The sequence below is a fragment of the Trachurus japonicus genome, chromosome 1 (genome assembly GCF_045865225.1).
Source record: "Trachurus japonicus isolate A0001 chromosome 1, Traja_1.0".
In the NCBI taxonomy this organism is placed as follows: Eukaryota; Metazoa; Chordata; class Actinopteri; order Carangiformes; family Carangidae; genus Trachurus; species Trachurus japonicus.
In genome coordinates, this window is record NC_140907.1 from 13380909 (window position 1) to 13405387 (window position 24479).

General features: G+C 42.8%; 3 protein-coding genes and 1 non-coding gene across 13 annotated transcripts in view; 2 read left to right on the forward strand and 2 right to left on the reverse strand.

Moving 5' to 3' along the window:
• Positions 1 to 6083, forward strand: part of LOC146991491 (nucleosome-remodeling factor subunit BPTF-like) — a 46269-nt gene extending 40186 nt beyond the window's left edge. For 6 of the 10 annotated variants that reach the window (XM_085773603.1, XM_085773518.1, XM_085773528.1 and 3 more), the window contains 2 exons: positions 1239 to 1425; positions 3630 to 6083. In XM_085773603.1, the coding sequence (XP_085629729.1) occupies positions 1239 to 1425; positions 3630 to 3666 (224 nt within the window). In that variant the 3' untranslated portion in view covers positions 3667 to 6083. Of the gene's footprint in view, positions 1 to 1238; positions 1426 to 2618; positions 3598 to 3629 lie in introns of those variants that run through there. The other 4 variants (XM_085773554.1, XM_085773562.1, XM_085773592.1 and 1 more) reach the window with 2 other exon arrangements.
• Positions 6084 to 8236: 2153 nt separating this feature from the next.
• LOC146991492 (uncharacterized) lies at positions 8237 to 13102 on the reverse strand. Its single transcript, XM_085773717.1, has 5 exons — positions 12809 to 13102; positions 11606 to 12277; positions 10542 to 10628; positions 10191 to 10382; positions 8237 to 9723 (listed from the first exon to the last, which is right to left on the reverse strand). Exons 1-5 carry the CDS (start codon positions 12879 to 12881, stop codon positions 9536 to 9538), a joined length of 1212 nt encoding a protein of 403 aa, XP_085629843.1. The 5' UTR covers positions 12882 to 13102; the 3' UTR covers positions 8237 to 9535.
• A 1684-nt stretch (positions 13103 to 14786) lies between these two features.
• trnar-ccg (transfer RNA arginine (anticodon CCG)) lies at positions 14787 to 14859 on the reverse strand. Its single transcript has one exon. It is a non-coding gene; the product is annotated as a tRNA-Arg (tRNA).
• Positions 14860 to 15163: 304 nt separating this feature from the next.
• On the forward strand, positions 15164 to 23295 carry LOC146991494 (importin subunit alpha-1-like). The gene is made up of 11 exons (XM_085773728.1): positions 15164 to 15195; positions 15516 to 15636; positions 15786 to 15926; positions 16455 to 16543; positions 17518 to 17786; positions 18306 to 18400; positions 19233 to 19496; positions 19738 to 19971; positions 21122 to 21304; positions 22284 to 22433; positions 23044 to 23295. Exons 2-11 carry the CDS (start codon positions 15571 to 15573, stop codon positions 23131 to 23133), a joined length of 1581 nt encoding a protein of 526 aa, XP_085629854.1. The 5' UTR covers positions 15164 to 15195; positions 15516 to 15570; the 3' UTR covers positions 23134 to 23295.
• The last annotated feature ends 1184 nt before the right edge of the window (positions 23296 to 24479 follow it).

Genomic DNA, 24479 nt, shown 5'->3' on the forward strand with positions numbered 1-24479 from the left:
TAACTACTTTGACTGTGTTATGTAGGAAAACATCAGATCATGAGTTGTGAATCAGCAGATACTTAATACTGAGCTGCTCAGACCAGGATTGGGAGCAATCTGTGTTCAGTAGATCAAGTTGCCTCAGTCGTACTGTTTTCATTTCATGATTGCTTTAGGCCTCGGACGTAACAGCCGGTCTCTATATCTCCAACATTAAAACACGGCCGTCAGGAGGCTCGCAGGGAGGAAGCCCTCCAACTCAGATCAAACCGGCCATGTAAACGGGGACTTTCGTCAACAGGGCCTTTTTGAACTTCCACACAAACAAACCGTTAATGAGCTGCTCCGGGTCTGCCGGGCTCCCTGTGGAAAGGGACCAGCTCCACACTCGGCCCCTGTTGGCCTGCTCCTGGAAACCCCTCCCCTCTCCCTTCCACCGCAAGAAAAAGACCTTGTTGATTTTCAGAAAATAAAAAGAGCATTTGGCCGGTGTAGCTGCAGCCGTTGGTAGTTTTTGGAGGGTTTTGAGATGAAATCTGATGACGGAGAAGAAGGAGGTCTTTGATATTGACCATGAGGTCTGTAAGCCCCTGGCCAGCTGGGTGGGGGTTAAGGAGGTTAAGAGTCGGATATGTTTGTTTAAAACGCAGCCCCGGGGACGCCGTGCAGAGCAAACCCGCCGGCAGCAGCGATCATACCAAGCCTCAGCTGCTGCCAGTTAGCCTTCTCGCTAACTCAATCTCATTTAATTCAGTTTCTAACTCGGTCCGACCAGGTTAGTGTCACTGAAAGCTGAAAGTCAAAGCGGCTCTACACTGATTCATTGGATGGTCAAAGGTTCCATTAATTAAGGGTGGATTTTTTTGTCTCAGGAATGACACTCGGATAATGACACTTTCCTCAGGAATGACAAATCGGTCAGATCTCACTCGACTCTGAAAGTCTGAGTAGATCGAGGTTAAAGCTGGCAGACGCTCTGGATTTTTGCTGTCATATATAAAGTGATGAACTGTGCTCCCAGGAAACATATTTGAAAGCCTGTCAAAGACATCCCACATAAGCTGCAATTACTTTGGAGCAGACATGCTGATTTGATCAACAGAGTTGATTAGAAAAGCTATTTATCTGCTGCTTCCGCATATGTGATGCTTGTCTCCAGCAAGACCTCGCAATTAAGTTTGTAGGATTTGTTTTGTTCTTACATACTGTACATACAATCTTTGACCAAATATATTTCTGCAATCCCCTGTTTTCAGACCTTTCCACCATGGAGGAGAGGTTACAGAAGCGCGAGTACGTGAAGCTGACAGAGTTCGTGGCGGACATGACCAAAATCTTCGATAACTGCCGCTACTACAACCCCAGCGACTCGCCGTTCTACCAGTGTGCCGAGGTTCTGGAGAACTTCTTTGTCCAGAAGCTCAAAGGCTTCAAAGCCAGCAGGTAAGACGGGCGGACGACGAAAACGATGAACACTTGTTAGGAAAAGAAACACGAAATGGCAACTAGTTAGAAACAGGAGAAGTGCAGTCGTAAGAGCTTCACTGAATAAAAGGGCAGAGTCGTCGGCAGCTCCAGCCATGCTGCTTTCTGACCTCTGACCTCCCTGGAGCCTCAGCAGACACAGGCCTTCTCCAGAGAGAGCAATAAAACATAACTTTTTATGGGAAAGCCCATTGTCACTGACACTAGTCGACTGCTCCTTCCCTTTGATTTCCTCGATCACTGTCTGGTGTTCCCTCCACTCACCTACTGTTTATTTGTGGACGCGAGTGAATGCTCATACAGCCAGGTCCACATGAAACTATCATTGTAAGAGTAATTATTTCTGTTTGTGTCCTTTTAAAGTCTCATTTGTCTTCCGCACTATTGGAAGTGATACATGCATTTGCCGCCATGAGATTTTTTTTTTTCTCTCTGCGGTGCCGTATGAGCGTTCAGTCACACCCTCGTTCCATCTTGGTGGGTTCCTCGTTTCACACACACTCAGGCTTCGGTCCGCTGGTTTTACACCCATAACAACATCTCTGCCTCGGCTTTCACTCTGTAATCAAGGTCCATTTTCTGTTATTGATGTTTTTACATGATTTATAGTCCGTGAAACAGCCCAGTTAAAAAGCAAGTTGTGGCCATTTATGCAGTTGCCTCTGCTGCTGTGCATCACATGGAAGCAGCCGATCCTATGCGGTTGAGCCCTGCACAACAATTTAGCACCTTGTAGCATAGGAATGTTTTGCTTTGTTATGCATCCAAACTCACCTCACTGCATTTTCCTTTGCTGCGCTGCGATGTGATTTGCTTCGGGTGGATGCACACTACAAGATTTTGCCCAAGCTTAGTTGCATTTTGGTTACTTCTTATATGTGTACATTGTTTTCTTTCAGCTTTATTGATTTATGTTAATTTACTGTGGAGGAAATGAAACATTTCATGAGGAGATGCTCATAGTCCTTCTCTTGGCTCATCTCATCACGCATGGAGCGTCTATGAGCATTTCAGCTGCGATGTTTACTAAGCAGAGTCAGTCTTATGGTTTGCATCCAGCTTTTTTGTGCCGAAAACGGCAATGTGCTTCACCCGCATGTATTTACACCATCCATTCTCCCTCTCTCTCTCTCTCTCTCCCTCTCTTGCAGATTGTGATGTCAAACTCCTGGGTGCCCGGGTCACTCTTAAAACAAACAAAAAATTATAATTTGCTAACCCAGGTTCAGCTGTTTTTGTCTAAAACAGCTTTAAAAAAAAACTTTGTAAGAAAGTGCATATATTAAGCCACACTATAGGTGTGATCTTTTTTTATTTTAAAAGCAAAAGGAAGGAAAAAAAAAAAGTTTCTACTGTCTAATAATGGCAGCCATGTTGGTAACACAAAGCATTCAAGGGAAAAATGTATTTTCTTACACTTCTTGCAACAGATGACTGATATTTTGTTTATGTTGGATAATAGGCAAAATACGAAGCTAAGTTTGTCATTCTCTTTCTTGAGATACAATTTTGAAAAAAAGAAACCAAGCTATTGAGTTTTTTTGTGAAATCTGAGTTCCTCTTTAAGTTCCTCACACACAGTCACACACAGATAACTTATCTTTTAATTTGACAGAACTGTTGTTTATTGTATTGGTCATAACATGCTGCAGCAGAACATTTTTACCTCATTTCTTAGCCGAGAATTTTAAAAAACAAGCATGCAACATTTATTAGTTTCTTTTTACTGGCTGTTCCCATGTATAATGTTATTTTATGTGCATATTCTATCTTTTTTGTGAAGGATTATTTTTATGCTATAAAAAGGAAATAATGGTAGGAACTGTAAAAATAGATTGGAGAAAATCTAGTTTAGCTTTCCTGTTCTAAATATGGCGAGCTCGGCAGTCTCCAGTGAGAAACAAAAAGCCCTTGTACATACACTGTCGGGCCAACATCACACATCACACAAATTCGTTAACATTTCACCAACATGGCTGCTTGGGCTATATCAAAGTGTCTGACCCACTGGCATCCAATACATGTTTTGTTTTGTTTTGGGGTTTTTTTGTATTTCCCTTAGTGCATATTTTTGTCATATTGTAAAGCTTTTAATAAAAAAAAAGCAAAGGAAAAGAAGTTTTCCAACTGTTTCTTCCTCCTCTCTTTGCCCGTCTCTGTAGGTCTCATAACAACAAACTACAATCAGCAGCCTCTTAGCTCCCTCCTAAAAAAAAACAAACAAAAAAAACAAGTGTCAAAAAGGCAAGGCTTGTGGTTTCCTCTGAATGATTAAGCCCTGTGGTCCCAGTCAGGCTGCACCTGAACCTGAGCCTCTCTAGAGGAGAGCACACTCCCGGCTGACAGTCGGCTCGCACTGGCGTGACAGAGCCAGGCCTCCAACACCTCCACTGCAGTGCTGAGGGGGGAGAGAGAGAAGTCGATTCAAAAGCCCCTTTTCATCCAAAGCATCAGTGGGACCTAATGGCAGTGAAGTCTCCCCTTCAGACCAGGGGCAGGACGGTCCTGGACCCAGTTTGGGCGGCCTGGTCCCCCCCGCTCCTACCTACCAGTGAGGAGAGAGATCCAGGTGTGGGGAGTCAACATCAGCAGACCACGTGTGTAAACTGGCTGGTTGGACGTGCAGTGACGGTCCGATCTCACGGCAGAAGCTAAATGTTGAAGAGCTGTGTTCACTCTGTAGCGGATCACTATTTGAGATTTGTGTTTCTGTATCCTATATAGCAAAGTGTCTGCTTTGTTCCTCCCGTCCAGGGATCCAGCTGTAATGTCATCCCGTCACATTCTTACGATGCAAACATCTAAGCTTTAACTCGCAGCTGCAAATGAAAAAAAAAACGGCTTCAGGAGTGCACAGATGTCCCCTGTTCGTGCCCGACGTCAGGCTAAATATACAGGATCTGCACATTTCACATACTTCACTTACCATGGGGTTCATCTGTCTCATTCAACATGGTGCATGTCTGAAAGCAGCACTTCATCGGTGCTGTAGGGATATTTGTAACTCATTCACCGTAAGAAGGGATCCCATTGAACACGGTCAGTTTTCAGATCCACTTGATTCAGCTTGGCTTGGGTGAATATGCAGTGTCACCTTCCATGTTTCACACCTAACACCTCTGGACCCGTCACTTCGCCCTCGGTTGTGTTCAAAGGGTGGTTATCGGACGCATTGACTCTGAACATGTCTGTCAATGGTACATTTCATTTACATTCCCTTTATTTAAAATGATATATCGTTGTAGACAGCACTCACTTGAGTAATTCAACAGGGTCGTCGTTTTATTAACCGAGGGCTGCGTGGCCTTCCCCTGTAAAACACCCACGACAGGCCGTCCGCCGAACACATCCTGCCCTTCTTCTGAGCTTCTATCATTTCTACTGCTTTTCTGAGATTGAAGAGAAGAATGTTACCTTGTCTTGGCGTCCTTTTAAATGTGACCTTTATTTTAAAAGGAGGTCAAGAACGAGGCTCCAGGCTGAAACTTGTGAAAGGCTTAATTAACCCACATGTACTGTACCTCCCTCCACACGCACGCACCCACACACACATACACACAAACATAAACATCTACTCTAAGCTCTCTGTCCTTTTCTGTCAGTGGCCGAATGCCCCACCCCTTATCTATCAGCCACTTCTTCCAGCATATTTCATTGAAGTTGACAGGTTGGCTCACATCTGTCTCTCAACTCGCCCTCAAAGCATGGTTAAGTAATTGGATAATGGACTTTTCCACTCAGCATCAGCTCAGTTATGTTGCGGTCTGTGGCAGCATGTCTGGGAGTAAACTGTGAGTGGGGACTGGGGAGTCTTTGTACCGTGGGGTTTGTATGAAAATTTTATAGCTGCATTTTTAACATATTTGGGAACATTTTTGTAATGTGAGTTTATCATTTTTGTAGGAAGGGAGCAGTATTAAGACACAGTTACAGTTGTCTCTAAGTTGATCGTTGACTATTTCAAATTAATCAGACATTTCAGTTTCAATCAAAGTTTTTTCTTTTCAGCGTACAAGAGTTGAGAGATAATGTAGCTTCTGTCCTCTTTTCTGTTTGTGTGTCTTTCACACAAATGTATGTCTCTTTGTAATCTGACGATGACGTGTTTCATCCACTGTTTGTAATCTCTATTGTATATTATTGCTGTCCAAATATGTAGAAATGAAAGATTTTTAGAGCAGTAGAAACTTTTATTTTTCACTCTTTGAACCAGCAACTAAGCCCGCCTGTATATTTTAACTGTCTATTTTTTCTCTTTAATTAAAGTGAACTCTACATTTAGGTGAACTTGCCCTTTATATTAAAAGCGCTGCATATTGTGAGCATAAAGGTTTTGAATGGGGTAGAGTGACACAGTAACTCTTGAAAAGAGTTTTTTTCATTTTTTGTAAGAAACCAACCAGTTCAGCATAACGTCTATATTGACATTGCATTTCTTGTATTATTTATTCATATCAATGAAAAGTTCTCAGTTTTTTTGAGTAATCTTGAAGCAACGAAACTGCAGATACAAAGTACTCTATGTTTTTAACAGATTGTGGCAACTCTGAAGAGATTCTCTTTTGTACTTGATAGGACATTTCATCCTAGATAATAAAGTAATGTTTTTGACACCAGCTCTGGAAAGATTTGTCTTTTCTTCGGTTGCATCCGCTTATTACTTACACTCTAGTTTATCTGATTTATCACACAAGGTTGTCACTGTGTGCTCTTGTGTAATTCTTGTATTCTCACATTGTCAGGACATGGATTTATATTGTGCCTACAGATGTTACAAAGAATTTCATTATAAAAAATAAATGTAAGCATAAATACTGACTTAAGGAGAATGAACAACAGAGGGAAGAAAAATGCAACGTTAATTCTCACACTAGACACTGAAGAGCCATAAACAAGAATCCAGAACTGGATCCTGATTTTAATGGGACGCAGGATTCAAGATTGGTGTCACAAGACCTTTTAGATGACCTGGTTAAAAACAGCAACGCCGTGGACGGATTGAGACGTTTAGACGTGATTAAATGATTACAAGAATCTGGTTGTGAATCTAGTTATGATTCTCAGCTGGAAAAAACACAAAAATAACTAATTAGCATATTTCACCGTGTCCGGTCCTAGCGTAAACAAGTCTAATTGAAACCTTCAAAAGAACTTGAGCCACCCCATAGCATCCCCAAGTCATGGGTCTTTGTTGTGTTTCGTTCCCTCTTAAACTCAACTGTTTGTAAAAAAAAAAATTTTTTTTACTTTGCCCCCACTTTAATTTACTCTCGGACAGGTGTAGGCGTACACACCAGAGGACCCAGGACAGAACCTTGAGTGACACCACAGAACAGATTAAAAAGCGATTTGGCAGACTCTTTTTTTGTTTTGTTTTGTTAATTTTTTGTTTCATTTATTATGTCTTTATTTGATTGGCTAGTGAAAACAGACGGGAAAGCAGGCACACAGAGTGGGGGAATGACATGATGTAAAGATTGTCTTAGTCGGGAGTCGAACCGGTGATCACTGCTGGAGGCCATGCCAACATACAGTATGCTCTAACCACCTGACCACCAAGCACCCCCAACCAACTTATTGTTTTGACCTCACCACTTAATATGAATTAACATTTCTAAGAAGTAAATGTTCATAACGATCTCGGTTCATTTGGATCTTGCTACTTCATGTTAGTTTTTGCTTGTTTATCTGCTTATCTGCTTTCTTTATCTTGGTTTGATTATCACCCCTGTAAAGACAAAGCCCTGCCCATGACCCCAGACCACCAGGGGGCCTGAAGACCCCAGGGTCCATCGAGTAAAAGGGCCATAGTCAGTTTTATTACATTTAAAAAAAAATCTGGTTCAACAACTGAATTATGAACCATTACATACATTCGGTACATGGAAGAGGAGAGATGGGGATATTAAACCCTTCTTTTTCCCTAACACCCATGTGTTGGTCTAGACCTGCAAAGCGTGTTCAGACCTCATCCTACATGATCTTTCAGGGAGAGGGGCTTTGAGGTGGTTGCTCCTGAGAGCTGAAGGACAAGGTCATGATCCTCATACAAACTCCCCTGTGATCAAATTACCAACATCACACACGAGGTCGACCTCTAAGGTTGACCCTTCTCTGTCCTTTAACGCCCTTCTCCCCTCCTCTTACCTCCCCACCCCCTGCAGCTAAATGAATCCAGAGGGCCACATCGGCGCTGATGACCACAGGCCCAGAGTGGTTCCAGTCCACCACCCTTGTCTCTTTCTCTCACTCCCCTCTTGTGGCTTGGGGGCTATCACACAGGAAACAACTTGGAGATATTCCCACCTCCCCCCTCCTCTCTCCCCTCCTGCTCCCTTTACATCCTCCGCGATGAGGAATGTCCTCCTGCTGCGATAGTAGCCGAGATGTGGAGCAGGCTCCTGTTTCCTGCCCGCCTGCATCTGTTCCCTCCAGCGCTGATCCCAGATAGAGGCTTCGTGGAGCCTGGGAACTGACCGGCTCGGGCTGACAGACGGACAGAGGGGGAGAAGAGAGGCTCAGCTCAGCCGTGGCCGACTCCACGGACCAAGTTTCCAAGTCGGTCTACTGTATCTTCTTCCCAGAGGCGAGACGGAGACCATGGGAGTTAAACTTTAATTAAAGCGTCTTACTTCGGGGGCTCCCCCTCATGCAATCACTGGGAATGATAATGAGGATCAATGTTTCAGTCAGAGGGGGAGATGTATGTGAGAGCGTGAGAGTGGAGGGTGAGTTCAAAGACAAATAAATTCCTCACTGGGTCATGGAGTACAAAACAAATACACCTTTTTATTGGGTTTGTGTATTAAAAGCAATGTCAGCATTCAGTGCAAATCTTTTCCCTTTCATAAAAAGCATGGGCTCAGGGTCGTACTACAATCAAGCCAGGGATTTCTGATTAAATAAGAAGCTGCTTCTTCACAAAGACAGACCCAACACCCCTTCTCCTGCCCTAATCCCCTCCCTGTGTCATTTTACATAACTGTCTTTATTCCTTCTCCAGCTCGGCCCTGCCTGCCCCTTTCTCTGATCCTGCCCTAAACACTTACCTCCTGTGCCCCCCTTCCCCCCTCCCCCATCCCCCCAGCCTTCCCAAAGGAGTGCGTGTTTGTGTGTAAGCAAGAAAACAAGAGCCGACCCAAAGAGGAGCTGTGATGGAGGCACTTTTTTTTTTTTTTTCCAGGTCATGTGTCCAGGTGCGGAGAGGATCAGATTCCTGTGATTAGACTTATGGCTTAGTCCCTACATCAACACACCCCTTCCTCATTCAGCATGGCCCAAAATAAGCCGCCTTCATGACAAGTAAAGGTCCTGCCCCGCAACCCACCCACCCACCCCACCTCCCCTCCTTTTTCCTCTCTCCTCCTCCTCCTCCTCCTCTGGGGTTTGCTGCTGCTTTTTCAGGCCCTTCATTCCCTCCCTTTGGACCTTGTAACAATAATAGTGCATTTCCTGCGTACCAATAACAACCACAGGGACACCATGCACGGGACTGGGTGATACAAAACAATACTATTCAGTGCAATACATCATTTTGCATTCATATCTATTAAGAAGCATCAAAGATTAATTAAAGGGAGATTTCAAAGTTGAATTTGTATGACAAGTTCCAAGGCTCCTACATTTACTAAGAGTGAGCAACTGTGATAATGATTGTTATCAATAAAAGCCAATATGTTTGAATGTAAAATAAGTTTCATCTTCTGTATTGTGTTATATAGTGTGGACGTATTACAATGACCTTGTAGGTTGATTTTGTTGCTTGGATTATATTGGGGATAAAAAGGCTGGATCTGATCTTTTTCTCAGGATAAATATTAGGTTGTTAAATACACATGAATCAAACCAAGAAGTGCCCACATGATGCAAAATGAGGAAATATACCCATTCTATAAACTCATTTTGTTACACTATGGTACATCATAGCAGTCCATATGAAAATAAATCCATGCCTTCTCCTGCAAAACGTCCTCTCTCTTGCACAACACTGAGCGGTTAGTTACGATCAGTTCTCATAAGCTGCAATGTCTCTTCCCCTGCAGAAGGGGGCGATTGTCTTATCTTGGGTTCACCTACACCTGGAGCGTGAGGCCTCCAGGGCTTTCTGGTGTCTCCGTTTGTTGAACCTCTTGACATAGTTGCTGCTTCGCAGAAGTCCGTCTCCAGGCTTCAGTTTACCACTCAGCAGGTTCAGGAGGTCGTTGGGAAGGTGGCGCCTCCGGTGGTAGATCTGGCCCATTATAATGTATCTGGTCCCTTGGGAATAAGCAAGAGGGAACGTTAAAGTATGAGGAGGAGGGGGTGAAAAATGTGCACAATCAAGCAACTTTTATGTTTGCACTAAACAAGGAGTTGTTACTGCTTCTGCTGATCTCGGGAAAATAGAATTCCCACATCCAATGAAGAGAAGCTATGATGTGAAGTGTCTGAAGAAATGTGCTTATGTGTAATGTGAATTACCCAACTCTGTGCATGCTCCCACAATAAGTGACTTTGAGGAGCCTCTATAAACAAAACCAGTGAAATCAACAACTAAAAATAATGTCAAGTATGAATTTAAGGTTGTTAAGATATTAAAGCTACAAAATAATGTAAAGCACTTAGTAATTGTAATCCACCATGAGATCTCGGCTTGCACAACTATCCTTATGATAGAGTTTAATTAGTTCAAATTTAAGGCAGATTGCTTGATTTATGAGACTTCTGTATGTTGCTGCACTCACCAAGTTTGATATCAGGACAGGGTTTGCTGCACTTGAATGTGTCCAGGACCAGAAGGCGAACTTTGAAGAAGAAGCTGTCCGGGGTCACGTAGAGACGGCTCATTTTGTAGAAACCATCACTGCTTACCATCAGTGTAATGAGCCGTATGCCTTTACGCAACACCTCGATGTCGTGCACTATCCCGTTGATAGCTGTTTGAAAGACACGGGAAACACCACAACTTATCAACATGCTCCGAATTAATACCTGTGGTTGAGGGATCAATGTAAAAGATCAATTTAAAAAAGAGTAATTCAATAGAAAATATGAGAGGACAGGAGTCTTAATGCTGTCTCTCACAGGATACGTACCAAACTCACTGTAGCAGTAATACTCTCTCTCCTCCTTCTCCTTCCTGCACTCGCTCATGCAGAAGGCATCATGTGTGAAGTCAGGCTCTGCAGAAGGAGAAGACAAGCACAGGACAGGATGGAAGGATGAGTAGAAGAAAAGAAGAGGGACTTCCTGTCTGCTCGGAGCCGCGCTCTCATTCCACCGACATTAGGAAAGAGAAGAGGTTGTCATTACAAAACGCAGGCGTCACATCCCTCCACAGGAGACAGGAGGAGGTGGTAGACCTGTGTGTGATTGGATCACATCAGTTCCTGCATTTTCCATCTGCTCTACAATACCACACACACACACACACACACACACACACACACACACACAAAGCGACACGGTGACAGCCAGATTTGTAGGGAAGGGGTTATAATTAGTGGCAGGGGACGTTGGGTGAGGAAAAACCATCACTGTCATTATAGCTCTTTAACTTTATGTGTGAACTCGCTGAACTCTATATGGCTGCTGATAAGTATGATCTTGTTTGACTGACATATCATTTTTTCTTTCTTTCTCTTTGACAAGAACGTGGGAACTGGGAAGACAGAAACAAATGATGACCTGCAACAAAGTTGTTTCTTTCTTTAGAAACATTTTTTGGAAAGTCTGTAGTTTCACTAAGACTGAAACTGAAATTCAGTTTGAATGCAATTTCCCCAAAACATTATAATACATAAGGCTCTTTAGGGAGTAGATGAGTAAGAGCGAGGAGGCCCAACTATTAGGCTAGTTTATCACATAAAAGGTTTGCATCCTTCATTGTGATTGTGTAATATTGAATATCAAAGGTCAGACTGCACAGATTATTACTGGTAATAAATAACACTGATGTTTCGCATCAGAGATTTTCCCAGATGGCTGAACTCTTGCATAATTTCACTCTTTTGAAATATCCCAACAGGGAGTTTGAAAGATGACACTGCAGCGCTCAGTCTTGAAAATCCTGATGAATATGTGAATGGGTCAATAATATTACTACAGAGGTCACTTGTCAAGGTCAGGATACAATAATGAATCCTTATTTGTAGCCTACCTCGCCTCAGGATGTCGAACTGGTAGAGCAGGCTGGAGGAGCGCCGGTTGAAGACGACCGGCGGCCGGCTGTTGTTCCGGCTCGCCGCGCCGATACCGGACTGATAGAGGCTGGACTTCCCCGGCCGGTTCTCCTCGGGGTCCAGCCGCCGGTTGGGCGGCTCTCTCCGCGGAGAGGGCGCCGGCTGCTGCGGCTGAGCCTGGGGCTGCGAGTGGGCTGGACCCCTGGGTCTGGAGTTGGGGTGTCCCTCTGCGTCGCCCTGCTGAGGGGGGCTGCTGTTGGACTGGGCGTCCTGGCTGGGCTTCTGCCCGGAGCGGTTGGTGGCGGCGGCGGCTGCTGCGGCTCCTGACAGCGGGGCTTTGGGAAGCACACCGGCGGCTTCCCCTCCTCTGGTTTTCTCGCTGTTGTGCTCCAGCAGACGGTCGCTCTTGGGGCCCTTCTTGCTCTTGTTGTGGGGGGTGTGGTGGCGAGGGATGGGGGCCAGGTCGCTGTGCTTGGGCCACAAAACCGAGGGCAGAGGATGGAGGGCGAATTTGGACTCGGAGGTCTTGCTGCCTTTTTCCAGCAGCTCGTTGATGGGCAGGGAGGACTCCTTGACCACCAGCCGGCTCTGGTTGCCCGGGGCTGGATCCACAAAGCTGCTCTGACCCTTTTCCATTAAGCTGTATAACTCTGAGTTTAATAAACACAAAATATTTCCATTAAATTTACACAACCTGAATGAGTGGTGTCATTGCAAAACTCCTTTGATCCAGCAATAGGCTATAACAGCAGACTGATTTGCATAGTGGACCTTACCTTGATTAAAAATACCAAATAGGCTATACCAAACATGTAGCCTATAATTAGATCTACAATATAGTGAAATTCAAATCAAACCAAGTTACACAAATCAACTTAACTCATGTAGCACATTATCAAACCTATCTAATTGTATAATTGTATCATAGTCAAATGCATAGCCCACTTTTCAGTATCACCCAAGATTGTTAAAAATGTTTGTATTGTTTTTTAGTGATATATTGTCACATATTTAAATCCATGCAGTTTGTAACTATTACATGCAAGGCTTAGGAGTTTAAAAGCAATCAAATAAACTACAACAGTGGAGAATCCAACTAAAAGGATAAAGTAACAAGTGAGGATGTAGCCCTAAGAAAACCACTCCTGCTTAAAATTGACAAAAACAAAGTTTGCACTCACCATTGACAACACGCTCCTCTGTGTTGTATAAGGGAAAGCCTAGAAACAAGAGAAACACAGTAATCCCTGTCATCCTGGATGGTCAGTGAGATCAGCTTTAAGGTCTGCACCAGAGCTGGGATTCCTGGGATTTTTATACTGCCCACTGAGATGTGAGGGGGAAAGGGAGGTAGTGGGACGTCCCAAACATAGAAATAAACACTTTGGCATGACACTCCCTTCATTCATACATGGTTGTTTACAATATAAGAGGGGAAATATGTCTCTGATATTATCTGCTGTTTACTTAGTTGTATTTTATGCAAAAGGATAGGCTACTAGATTTACCTTCTGACTGGTTGTGTCCAAAACGATGACAAAAATGGAATGTACCTATTCATACTTACTTTACTACAAATTTAATGGGTAAGATAAAACACTCGCTATTTCAAGTAATGGTTGGGGGTTATCCTGCTTCAATGCTGGATGTGATTATTGACCTGAATGTGTTTAAATTCACCAGACTTTACTTCCCTCTGATGGCCACAGTGAGAAATTGCATGCAGCATAACATAAAATATTCCACAATCACTACTTTTTGCATCATGGTGACCACTATTTCTTTAGATCATTTGTATGGTTTAATTGCTAATCACCCAGCAATAACCGTATTTTACCATTTTTACCATCTTCAGATTCAGATTTAAAGAAGAAGGGTGATGCATCTTGACTGCGATGTTTGCAGTATGTCATTGCATAGGGTACAGTTTTTAACGCATTAATGACAGGAAAAACATACATGTATTACATCATACCAGTGATTTCAATTTGATTTGGGAGACCATGGGATGTGCAGCCGAATGAGATGTAACCAATTGGCTTGGACCAAGAGCTGCAGTACACCGAGTCAGGAAGGGCCTGCATTTTCCTATGTTGTAGTGCAAAGTGGCACATGGAAGGACAGCTGGTCATGGTCAAACGTTTGATCATTTATATTTATTGATCCATGCAGATATGTCTGAAACACAGGCTAAGAACGACTCATAAACCTTTGGGTTTACTCGTGGGAACAACAGGTAAAGTTGGATGTCATCTGCAGGTCAAGAGAGGTCGTGTGACCAGATAGGCTAATTGCATCCATGGAGTTGGTGCATATAAGAAGAGGGGTGCCAATACTTGGGGCACTCCTGTGGGGAGGGGATGAAGTGAAAATGTTTGTCCTTGCTGTGACACACTGAAGGAGCTCCCAGTGGGATTTAAACTAAGTAAGCACTTAACTCAAGATGCCCATATCAAAGAGTGTGGACAGCAGGATGTGGTCAGGTTGCTGATAGCTCCAGCAAAGATAAGAACTGAGCTGCGGCTCTGGTTGCCTGCAGGGCTGTTTCAGTTGAGTGGTTGTTCGCACAGCCAGAGGAATTCTGAGACCTGATTAAAAACCGCCCTTATCATCACACTTTCAAATAAGAAAGGAAATGGTGAATGCCATGATAGTGTATGATATGATTTAGAACTTTACAAATAAATTGAACTGCTCCACTTATTTTACCATTTCCTCCATTTAAACAAATTTACAGAACTACATAGATAAGACAGATATCAGGAAATATGCAGATAAGCTGTAGAATAAAAAAGGGATAGGCAGTCTATCATAAAAAAAAAAGTTCTGCCAAACATAAAATGTGAATGGAGGAACCAGTTATATTATATGATCAATCTTTTCTGTATCCTACAGCATATTCAAATCAAATACTAGGTAGGCTACTTCCGTGCCTACCCTACACTTGATTGCAGTAGGGGTAGCCATATTTGACGTGTTTGACCATTGTAGATAGGCTATTGATCGTTTATACATTGCTAAAAGAATCGAGGTCGCTCAGAGTCTGGCAACGAGGTGGGGCCGTCACCGGAGGATATACCGACGTACTAACGAGACGAGGCCGTGGTTCGTCATGCTGCTCATCCTCGTCTGGACGAGCCCAGAAAAGGAAGTTAAAGACGACCCAGATGGGACTCGAACCCACAATCCCCAGCTCCGGAGGCTGATGCCTTATCCATTAGGCCACTGGGTCATTACGCCATACAATGCCAAAAATATCCGTTATCAAATCAACCCATAGACGGAAACTTGCGATTTGTGGCTCATTTAAGCCTCTGATAACCTAAATACACATGTTGGAGTAAAGAAAATACCCATATTGAGAAACAGTGTCCGCTTTATCTCGCGATACTAACGCCGGTTGCCTTTGACAACGTTTTGTTGTTTGATGCATTTTTTTCTAATCGCGGGTCAGGAGGAGGAGCTTGGAGGACAACCGACCAATGGCAAATCAGAAGCGACACAGGGCGGTATGTGCCTGACGTCACATCTATTGTAAGAAAAAAATAGCCTAGGAGAAATCTGCAAGGTAAGCCGGTAGCACATGCTCTACGTCTAAATATACATTTTAACAAACGTATTAGTACTTGAATCGTTTAAATCGTTGTCTTTGCCTCTGATTTGATAATACTACCTTCAGTTCTGTGGTTTTCAGCGGGATTTGGGGGGGGTGTTGGTTTACCAGACGGGCTCCGTGTGCACTGGGCCACATGGTGTTAGATAACCGGCTTGGCTTCACGACAAGCGCAGCCGAGCGGACTCTCGCTAACCCGGTTTAGCTCGACGCCGCCGCCGGTGAAGGCAGCCGTTGGCCCGGCCGTTTGACCGCTGAGCCCCGTCTCTCCGCAGGCAGCGGGTGTGTAACGTCTGTGGAAGAACCGTTCGTCTTGCTCAACGGTCAGGAATGTCAGCGGGCAGCGACAGCGGAGCTCGGCTCAACCAGTTCAAAAACAAAGGGAAAGATGCCAACGTAAGCCCCGCTAGCTCGCAACGACTGGCACAAAACTAACACACACATAATTACTGTGGTGACAGTCCGTGGTGGATTGTCCAGTAGTACGTATACAGGCCTGCAGATCGATAAAACTTTTGTGGGTGTCGACATTTTCATTTTCACAGGAGCTTAGGCGAAGGAGAGCGGAAGTCAACGTGGAGCTCCGAAAAGCTAAGAAAGACGATCAAATCCTGAAGAGGAGAAATGTCCAGAGTCTTCTGGACGAGCCGACCTCCCCTCTGCAAGAGCAGGATCCAAACGCACAGGTAGTCTAGTGTAGTTGCACTCTGCAGCTAGCTGATCAGCCCCTGGTCTGGTCTGGTCTGGTCTGCTGGACTGCCCTGGTCGCACTCTTGATTTGGCGGGGTGCAGTAAATAGGACGCACCTGCCACGTTTGAAATATGATAATCGCCTACAAACGGGCTGCGTCACCCTATATGTCAAGAAAAGGTCAACACAAACTTAACCTGCGCGGCTGATAATCTGAAAGTAGTTCACTGTTTTCACACGGTGGTCAAAGGTCAGTGAGAAACTTAAGGGGAGCGCCTAATGATAGCAGTGTGGACGCTATCCTACCTCATTTAAAAATACCCCTGTCTTTAAAAAGACTGGCTGACTGTGAATAATATTATACCACCATGTTATTAAGGCTTTTGGATAAACACCATGTAGCTGAAAGTCTTTTTCATAGTTGATTTGCATCAACCTGATCCTGCCACCTAAACATGCTTCAGTGAAGTTGTTTTTAACTGCTGTTTGATCAAGCAATCATGTTTTGTTTCTGTTTCCACAGCCTCCACAGCATTGGTCTGTGGAAGAGATTGTCGCTGGTGTAAACAGCCAGAACCTTGATCATCAGCTGCAGGCCACCCAGGCTGCCAGGTAAAAATGGTCTTGAACAATACTAGAAGTGTGTTTAAATGTTATTATAACAAGCATCTTCATTATTAGAATGAGCATTAGACTGTGGCATTATTCTTACTAACGGTAAAGCCAGCCAAGTGTGTGATAATGTGTCTGGTGGGTTTTATGTTTTTGGTGGTGTACATGGTGTGTGTATTGTGAGATAAAATTTCCCTATGGGACAATAAAAGACATCTATCAAGACCCATTTGTTCATCATATGTTCAGACGGTTGGGTTTGAAAAGCATATTTTTCAGGACTCTTGTTTAGTTTCTGTTAAAGCAGAAGTAAGTGATATATTTGTGTTAATATAAGTCTTAAATAGTTATATCTTCCGACAGCAATCACTTACATAGAGTGTTTGGTCTGAAACACGGGTCTGTCAGTCCCTCTGCTCTGCTCTGAGCCGAAGAGAAAACATTTATCGTATCCTACAGTTTTTATCCAATGAGGAGAGAGAACGGCATGCAGGGCTGTGTGTGCAGCCAAGGGACGCCGTGAATGTGGTGACGTAACGACGAGGACTGTTATGGTGCGTTCAAGGAAACTCGTATTTTTCCGACCGTGAAGTCGTACCAGTTTGATCTGGTACGAGTTCACCGGTCGGAAGTTACGAGTGGCCGTTATAGTGACTTTCACCGGTAAAACAGGTCGGAAAAACACGAGTGGGTTGCCTGGAACGCTACAAAGTCGTAAGTTGTGACTTGAAACTGTAATTTGCGATTTCAAAAGCCTGCCTGGAACGCAGCATTAGCGAAAACGACCGGACCACTTACTTCTGCTTTAAGTAAGACAGCAATTAGTCTATACCCAAACCAGTCAAACACCATTCCGTGTTTTCCCTCCAACTAGTTATTAAATTAATGACATTTAACATTGTCACAACTTTACTTCCTCCTTACCTTCTCTTGATCACTAAACCAACTGTGTTTGTGTTTTTTTTTATGTATAGAAAGCTCCTCTCCAGAGAAAAGCACCCACCAATTGACAGCATAATTGCTGCCAATCTCATCCCAAGGTTTGCTAGTTTTCTGGCATTGTCTGAATGTCCTCCCATCCAATTTGAGGCAGCTTGGGCTCTGACCAACATTGCCTCAGGTACATCAGACCAGACCACTGCTGTCGTGGAAGGAGGGGCCATCCCGGCCTTCATCAGCCTGGTGGCATCGCCCCATCTGCACATAAGCGAACAGGCCATCTGGGCCTTGGGCAACATTGCAGGTATTCTCTTTGTGATTTTAAATACTTGTTTCACTTTTGTCGCTCTGTTACCGCACCCTGCGTCCTTAGATTGTTTATCTTATTAGCCTAGAAATGTGTAATGTGAAGAGCTGCATATTATTTTTGGCTGGAAAGATTGTCGGTCTCCAGAGGTTGTAATAATGAATTTATGAACAAAGGGTGTGCCATAAAACTCTGCAGCGTGATGTTGTTAGTTCATTGTTAATGCATAACAACCTTGGAGCCTCAGCCGCTTGGAGTATCTAGCACTTGTTTCAGTCAGATAATGTGTTACAATGCATGTACAATGCATAATGAAAGCTAAGCACTGGTACTATATAGAAATAGAATAACATGCAGAAAGCTCTTGTCCATTAAGGGCTTCTTTTGAAATTCTTAACCATATGCTCCATCTTTCATGGTAAAGCATCCATAAGCAACTTTCATTACATGAAACTTTTTCTGTCCTGTGAATGTGCTGTTGACTATTGATTAAAAATGTCTTTTATCTTAATTCAGGTGATGGCTCCAATTACAGAGACCTAGTTATCAAACATGGAGGACTGCAGCCGCTCCTGGCCCTGCTTACAGCCCCTGACCTGTCTGTGTTTCCTGTGAGTTTCCTTTTCTAAACATGATTACACTGCTGGCTTTAAGAAGCACTTTTATGTCACATTAAGGACCCGTATGTTCTATCCAGATACAGTTTAGACATATTGCATGTAAGGCATCAAAACATTTTTGCATTTCCCTATGTTAAATATTTGTTTTCAGTAAAGTTGGGGAGATGCCTGGTGCAGATTAAAAGATATTTACAGTCTGTTTTGGTGTATGCAAATCAGCCAGATCCAACGGGTAATAGATTTGTCATACAGTTCGTGCAGTACAGAATTGACCTCACTGCTCTCATTACTGTGGTCATGGGTGCATTTATAGTATGTGAGTATATGTTTCCCAATGCTGCATTAGACTCGGAGCCAATTCCTCTCCTGCCTGTTTCTGGTACCGCCTCAAGAAGTTGCAGCAGGGAAATTAACATGTCTAACACAGTGTTATACAGCAAGGACACTGTTGTTTGATGACTGTGACATTTGGTGTCAGATTATTGACTGCAACAAGAGGAAGAGCAATAAGCTTCCTGTTTCTTTTCTTTTTTTTATCTGCATTTGGTGTTAAGTTATTATTTTTCGATTTTTAAGAGCTAGTGACAAGTTAAGAGGTCTGTTGCACAGCACATACACTCGAGAAATAGAAATACAGAAATACAGTTAAACTGTTTTTACTGGGGTTAGAGAATTCATTCTGATTTGTCTCTTTGCAGAGAGACTTTTCACATTTGAGTCCTGTCAGACTCAGCAATGTGGCACACTGCATGTTACTCTATCATGTTGTGACTCTGTCTGTGATGTTCCAAAATAACACTTGACTCTTAAACCACTGTACCAGCCTGGCTACCTGCGCAATGTCACCTGGACGCTGTCCAACCTGTGTCGGAACAAGAACCCCGCCCCTCCCTTGACGGCAGTGCAGCAGCTACTTCCAGCCCTGGTGCGTCTCCTGCACCATGACGACAGGGAGGTCCTGGCTGACACCTGTTGGGCTGTGTCCTATCTTACGGACGGCGTCAACGAGAGGATAGAAGTGGTGGTGCAGGCTGGCCTGGTGCCTCGTCTGGTAGAGCTTCTGGCCTGTGGGGAGCTCTCTATTGTGGTATGTGGTGTAGTGTAGTATGTGTGTATGTGGTGTAGTGTTTGTTAAACTCAAATGTTTGTTTTAATTTTGTCATTTGAAAGGGCAATTAACGCACAGTCTACAATGCTCTTTTTAATTTAGTGCTACAGGAAAATCTTTCTGTTGAATTTTAGTGCTGTTTTTCTGGTACAAAGTCTCAGACCATGTGTGCTGTCAGATGTGATCTGAAGATGTGACTACGTTTCCTTTTTCCTCTTAGACTCCATCTCTGCGGTCACTTGGCAACATTGTGACTGGGACTGATGAGCAGACCCAGAGTGTTCTGAACTCAGGTGCCCTGCAGATGTTGCCCGGCCTCCTCCGCCACCAGAAGCCCAACATCCAGAAAGAAGCAGCCTGGACAGTGTCCAACATCACAGCTGGCAAGGACTGCCAGATTCAGGAGGTCATCGATTCAGGACTGATACCCATTCTGGTGGAGATCCTCCAACAGGTCAGGACATAAAAACAGAAGGATAATATTGCTGGCCTTTTGCATGTCCAAATGGACTTAATTAATTAATTACAGGATAATCAGTTTTATTTTTTGATGGGGGACATTGTCCTCTTCTTTTTACCCAAGCATTTTACAATTATTCAACAATAAACAGCCTTAAGGGAACATCTGGGCCCCATTCCTAGTATCCGTAGTGCTTGATGTGACGGTTCTAGTTCTGAAATTAACCTTAATGTAATTAAATGTGATATAATATCAACAAACCTACACAGTCACTTACTTTTCACTTTTCTCCACCCATCGGACCCTCTGTAGGTTAAACATAGTTCCACTGTTCTATGATCAAGTACATTTTTCTAAGGTATAGACCGAATCGCCTTGTTGTTTACAACTACTTCCAGGTAGAAAACAGCACGTAATTTGAACAAAGAGTTTAGCTATATATATAATATTTTTCACGCCCTATCACCGTTTAGACAAATCTGAAATGATTGAAGAAACATTACTATTTCTGTGTGTGTGTGTTTTGTGTGTGTGTCTAGAAAGCATCAGTGGCTCAGCTGACGGGGACAGCTAACGGCGGTAGCTAAGCTAACACCAGGACGTCAGCTGTTAAAACCCTCCTGTTGTCGGACACGACATGAAACTAATCCAGTTAGCTCAGTCATGTTGTAACTAAGATATCCGTTGGAGAAAATATTTTTTCATGGACCGTTTATTCAGTCACTGAGTTATTACAGTTAAACAGGTAGCTAACCGTTAGCCCAGCTAATCTCTGATAACCATGACTAATTACAAAAATGTGCACACATAAATAGTAATGTTTGTCCAGTCATTGGTTTTATAAACTTTACAAACATCAGATTAGTCTAAACGGCGATATAGTGACATGAAAAAAAATATATATATATATATATATATATATATATATGTATATATAGCGAAACTCTTGTCCGTGACTATTGTTCTCATGCGGGTTTTCTACCCGGAAGTAGATGTAAACAACAAGGCGATTAGTTCTATAACTGTGCTAATGATCATGATGTCATGGTTTGTTGCATGATTGTTCGTTTTGTATCAGTATCTCAGCTATATTTTTGTACTTTTCACTGGCCTAAGATATCAGGTTTCTTTTTGTTTTGTTTAGGGAGACTACAAGACCCAGAAGGAGGCCGTGTGGGCCATCACCAATTACACCAGTGGTGGAACAGTGGAGCAAGTGGCATACCTTGTCCACTGCAATGTCCTGGGCCCTCTGCTCAACTTACTGACAGCTAAAGACAGCAAGATCATCTTGGTTATCCTGGATGCGGTCTACAACATTTTACAGGTATTTGTCTTGAAGTAGTCATGGTCAGGCCAATGACCAGCATTTGAGTTTTGTCAAAATGTTGGAGTGAAAGATTAGGGTGCAGGTTAGCAGATAAACAGTTCACTTAATTTAGAAGCTACAGTAGCACCAGCTTGGACAATATTTCAAGAGACCGCCTCAAGGTGTGTGAGTATCTGAGATTCAACATAATTAAAGAACTGATATTGTACCAAATCTCTATTATATTACTGGTAAATGTTAGAAAATAATGGGCTGTAAAGATAAGAGACTTCTGTGTGAGTTTGTCACAAGAGATCTAGTTACTGATTAATATAGTAGTGGAGGAAGCCCTCTAATATATACCAACACACACTTTTGCCAGGGGAAGTAGAGAGCTTCTCATTTTGATTTGCATCATTTATGGTCCAATCTCCTGCAGGCTTCCTTTGAGGCCCACAGTGTAAACCTTTTCAACTGTCTTTTTCACTGTGTAATTTCTCTGGCTGAGAGATGGTCAAACTAGACGGTCAGTCCAGAGTGTTACCTCTTGGTTCAGTCACAAACTGGGTGAAACCAAAAGTGTCAATCACTGTAACAGATTCACTTGTTGGTCTGTATCTGTAATAATGTACGGTCTATTCACCTCATTCTTCTTAAAAATGTGAACAAGGGCCAGTGAGTCACTTCTTAATATGTGGAGATGATTTCAATGCAAGAGCCTCAAAAGAGTTAAAGTTTTTAAGAGATATATTGACCTTTAAACGTAACCTCACACACTCCTCTGTTTGCAGATATTTGTTTTTAGATCTCAGGGAGCTAGAGATTAACACTGGGTTTTTTGAGATGAGGAAACATGTAGATCTGCTGAATTTAATCTCACAGTATAGATTAAATGACGCAGGTTGAGTCTTGACATTTGCGGATTAAAATGAATGGTCACTGGATATCTATTGTGTGAGGAAACCTTTATAATTAGATTTTTCTCTTTTCCTCACAGATGGCACTCAAAGCTGGTGAGACGGAGAAACTGTGCCTGATGATTGAGGAGTTGGGCGGTTTGGACAAGATTGAAGCACTGCAGTCTCATGACAATGAAGCCGTTTACAAGTCCTCTCTTAACATTATAGACAAATTTTTTTCTGATGAGGTAAGTTTGACTGATGACAGGCATCTGATCTCTGTTGATCTGTAGAGATGTGAATACAATGTCACATGGTTTTTAAATGTTTTAATGACCATAGCGGTTTCACTGAGGTGTTTGTAGTTGATTTTTTTTTTTCTGCATCTCTGTTTTTGTCGCTGACAATAGCCCTGTTATGTGTTGGCTGTAGAAGCACAACTACATTGTCAGTTGTATGACTCAATCTGGCAGCAGATGTTGTTCATGGGATTTCTTTGCTCTACTTACTTTTGTCAAAGAATAAATGTGAGGTGTGGTGCAGTTTACACGTACAGTAGCTTAAACTGGTTGTTGGCTTGTTACGGAGGCAATCATTTAGTGTACTGACACAAATGCTCCCTGTAGTTTTAAATGAAAGTTTTGCACCTCCAGCCAAATCTCTAACCAAAAGCTTTTTAAAAAGAACTTCCCTCTGCTTTTAGATCTGCCTTTTAATATCAATCAGTTTTCAACAGGTTCATTCTTGGCTCAGGGACAGGGAAACTATCTTAATCCGTGTCCATGAAACATCCGCTAACATGCCAAGACTTGGTTAATCCTCTAATGCCACTCTCCTCCTGTCCACCCTGTCTTTCAGAATGAAGATGACGACTCTGTGGTTCCTGAGGCTACAGCGGACAGCTATAACTTCCAGATTTCCCAAGACCAAAGCACTTTCCAGTTTTAACACATCCAGTTTGCTATTTGTAACATATACAAAAAGGAAGATTCTGTCCTTTTATTTTGTACTTTTGTAATTTTTTTTAGACATTTCATCCTTGTACATAACAGTACAAAGACAAAATATCTCCGTTTTGAAAAATATTTGTAAATAAATTTTATTCATACATGCAGTGTTTTTTTTTTTCTTGATGTGTAAGCAGACTATAAGATGGGAAATACCGCTTCAGTAATTTGTTGAAAAGATGTGACAGAGTGGAGGTGTGAGGAACTAGTATGGCATGAAGGGTTGTTCTGAGTCCATGTCACCACTAGGTGGCGCTGCTTATTCTCTTGTTGTGAGCTTACATCATTTCATGACACTGTTCTGTTTGTTGGACATGTAAAATATTTTACTGAAATGTTAAACTTGTAACGTCTCTTCCTAAGATCACAGTAGATGGCCCAGGAAGGAGGCGAATCAGGCCCAGTGACTCTGAAATGTCACATTCCTCATACCTGTATTTACCTACCCTCAGGAAATATCACATAATGTCCATGGGGGTTCAATGGTTGAATTGGTTCAAAATAGCCTTGTCATAGTTTGTTTTTTTTCTTTTTATGTGTGTTATTGTTTTTGCCACATGGTGGCTGTATTATGTATACCAGTGACATTTCACATGGGAGGGCATGTAACAGACTTATAAAATTAGTCTCTTCTACATTTCCCTGGTCATAATTTATTCCGTTTTCACAGATTCATATTAATCCTATTTGTACACCTAATATTGAAGTTCATTAAAATTTGATACCACTCGACCATGTTCCAGCAGCTTTCACATATATCTGGCTTGTTCACGTCACCACAATCTGCATAAAGTTATCTAAATTAAAGACGGAAATTGGTAGCCGTACCTTCAAAATAAATGTACACCCTTGTACCACTGCAGTGATGAAAATTGATTGGTGGTTTATTGTTAAGTAACTTAACATTACTAGAGATTAGAATAAAACTGGTGGCTTTTCCGCGACATCGTCGTGCTAGAGAGATAATCTAACGTCAGGACCCACTTTAATAAAAAATAAAAAAATACTAATGATATAGCGCATTTAAAAAACCAAACGTGGCTTTACAGTTGAAAACAACAAAACTTTAAAAGTAAATGTGTCCTGACTTAATAACCATAGACTGTATAAAAAAGCAGCAGGGGTGGTGTCCGTTTCTAAAGGCAGGCCATTGCGCTTGGAGGTTTATGAGCCAACGCATTGGTGACTCCTGCTTTTATTTTGAAGGCCGGTCGGCAGCGGAAGTGGTTGTGTGCGTACCGTGCCTGAGCCTGTCTGTCTGGAGCTCAGCCTTCACCACCAGCAGCA

Coding starts and splice junctions, on each gene's coding strand:
- LOC146991494 (XM_085773728.1), top strand. CDS start 15,571: ATGTCAGCGGGCAGCGACAGCGGAGCTCGGCTCAACCAGTTCAAAAAC. Junction 15,637..15,785: donor ACAAAGGGAAAGATGCCAAC/GTAAGCCCCGCT, acceptor TCATTTTCACAG/GAGCTTAGGCGAAGGAGAGC. Junction 17,787..18,305: donor GGCCTTGGGCAACATTGCAG/GTATTCTCTTTG, acceptor ATCTTAATTCAG/GTGATGGCTCCAATTACAGA.
- LOC146991492 (XM_085773717.1), bottom strand. CDS start 12,881: ATGACAGGGATTACTGTGTTTCTCTTGTTTCTAGGCTTTCCCTTATAC. Junction 10,629..11,605: donor GTTCGACATCCTGAGGCGAG/GTAGGCTACAAA, acceptor CTCCTTCTGCAG/AGCCTGACTTCACACATGAT. Junction 9,724..10,190: donor CTGTCCTGATATCAAACTTG/GTGAGTGCAGCA, acceptor CTTATTCCCAAG/GGACCAGATACATTATAATG.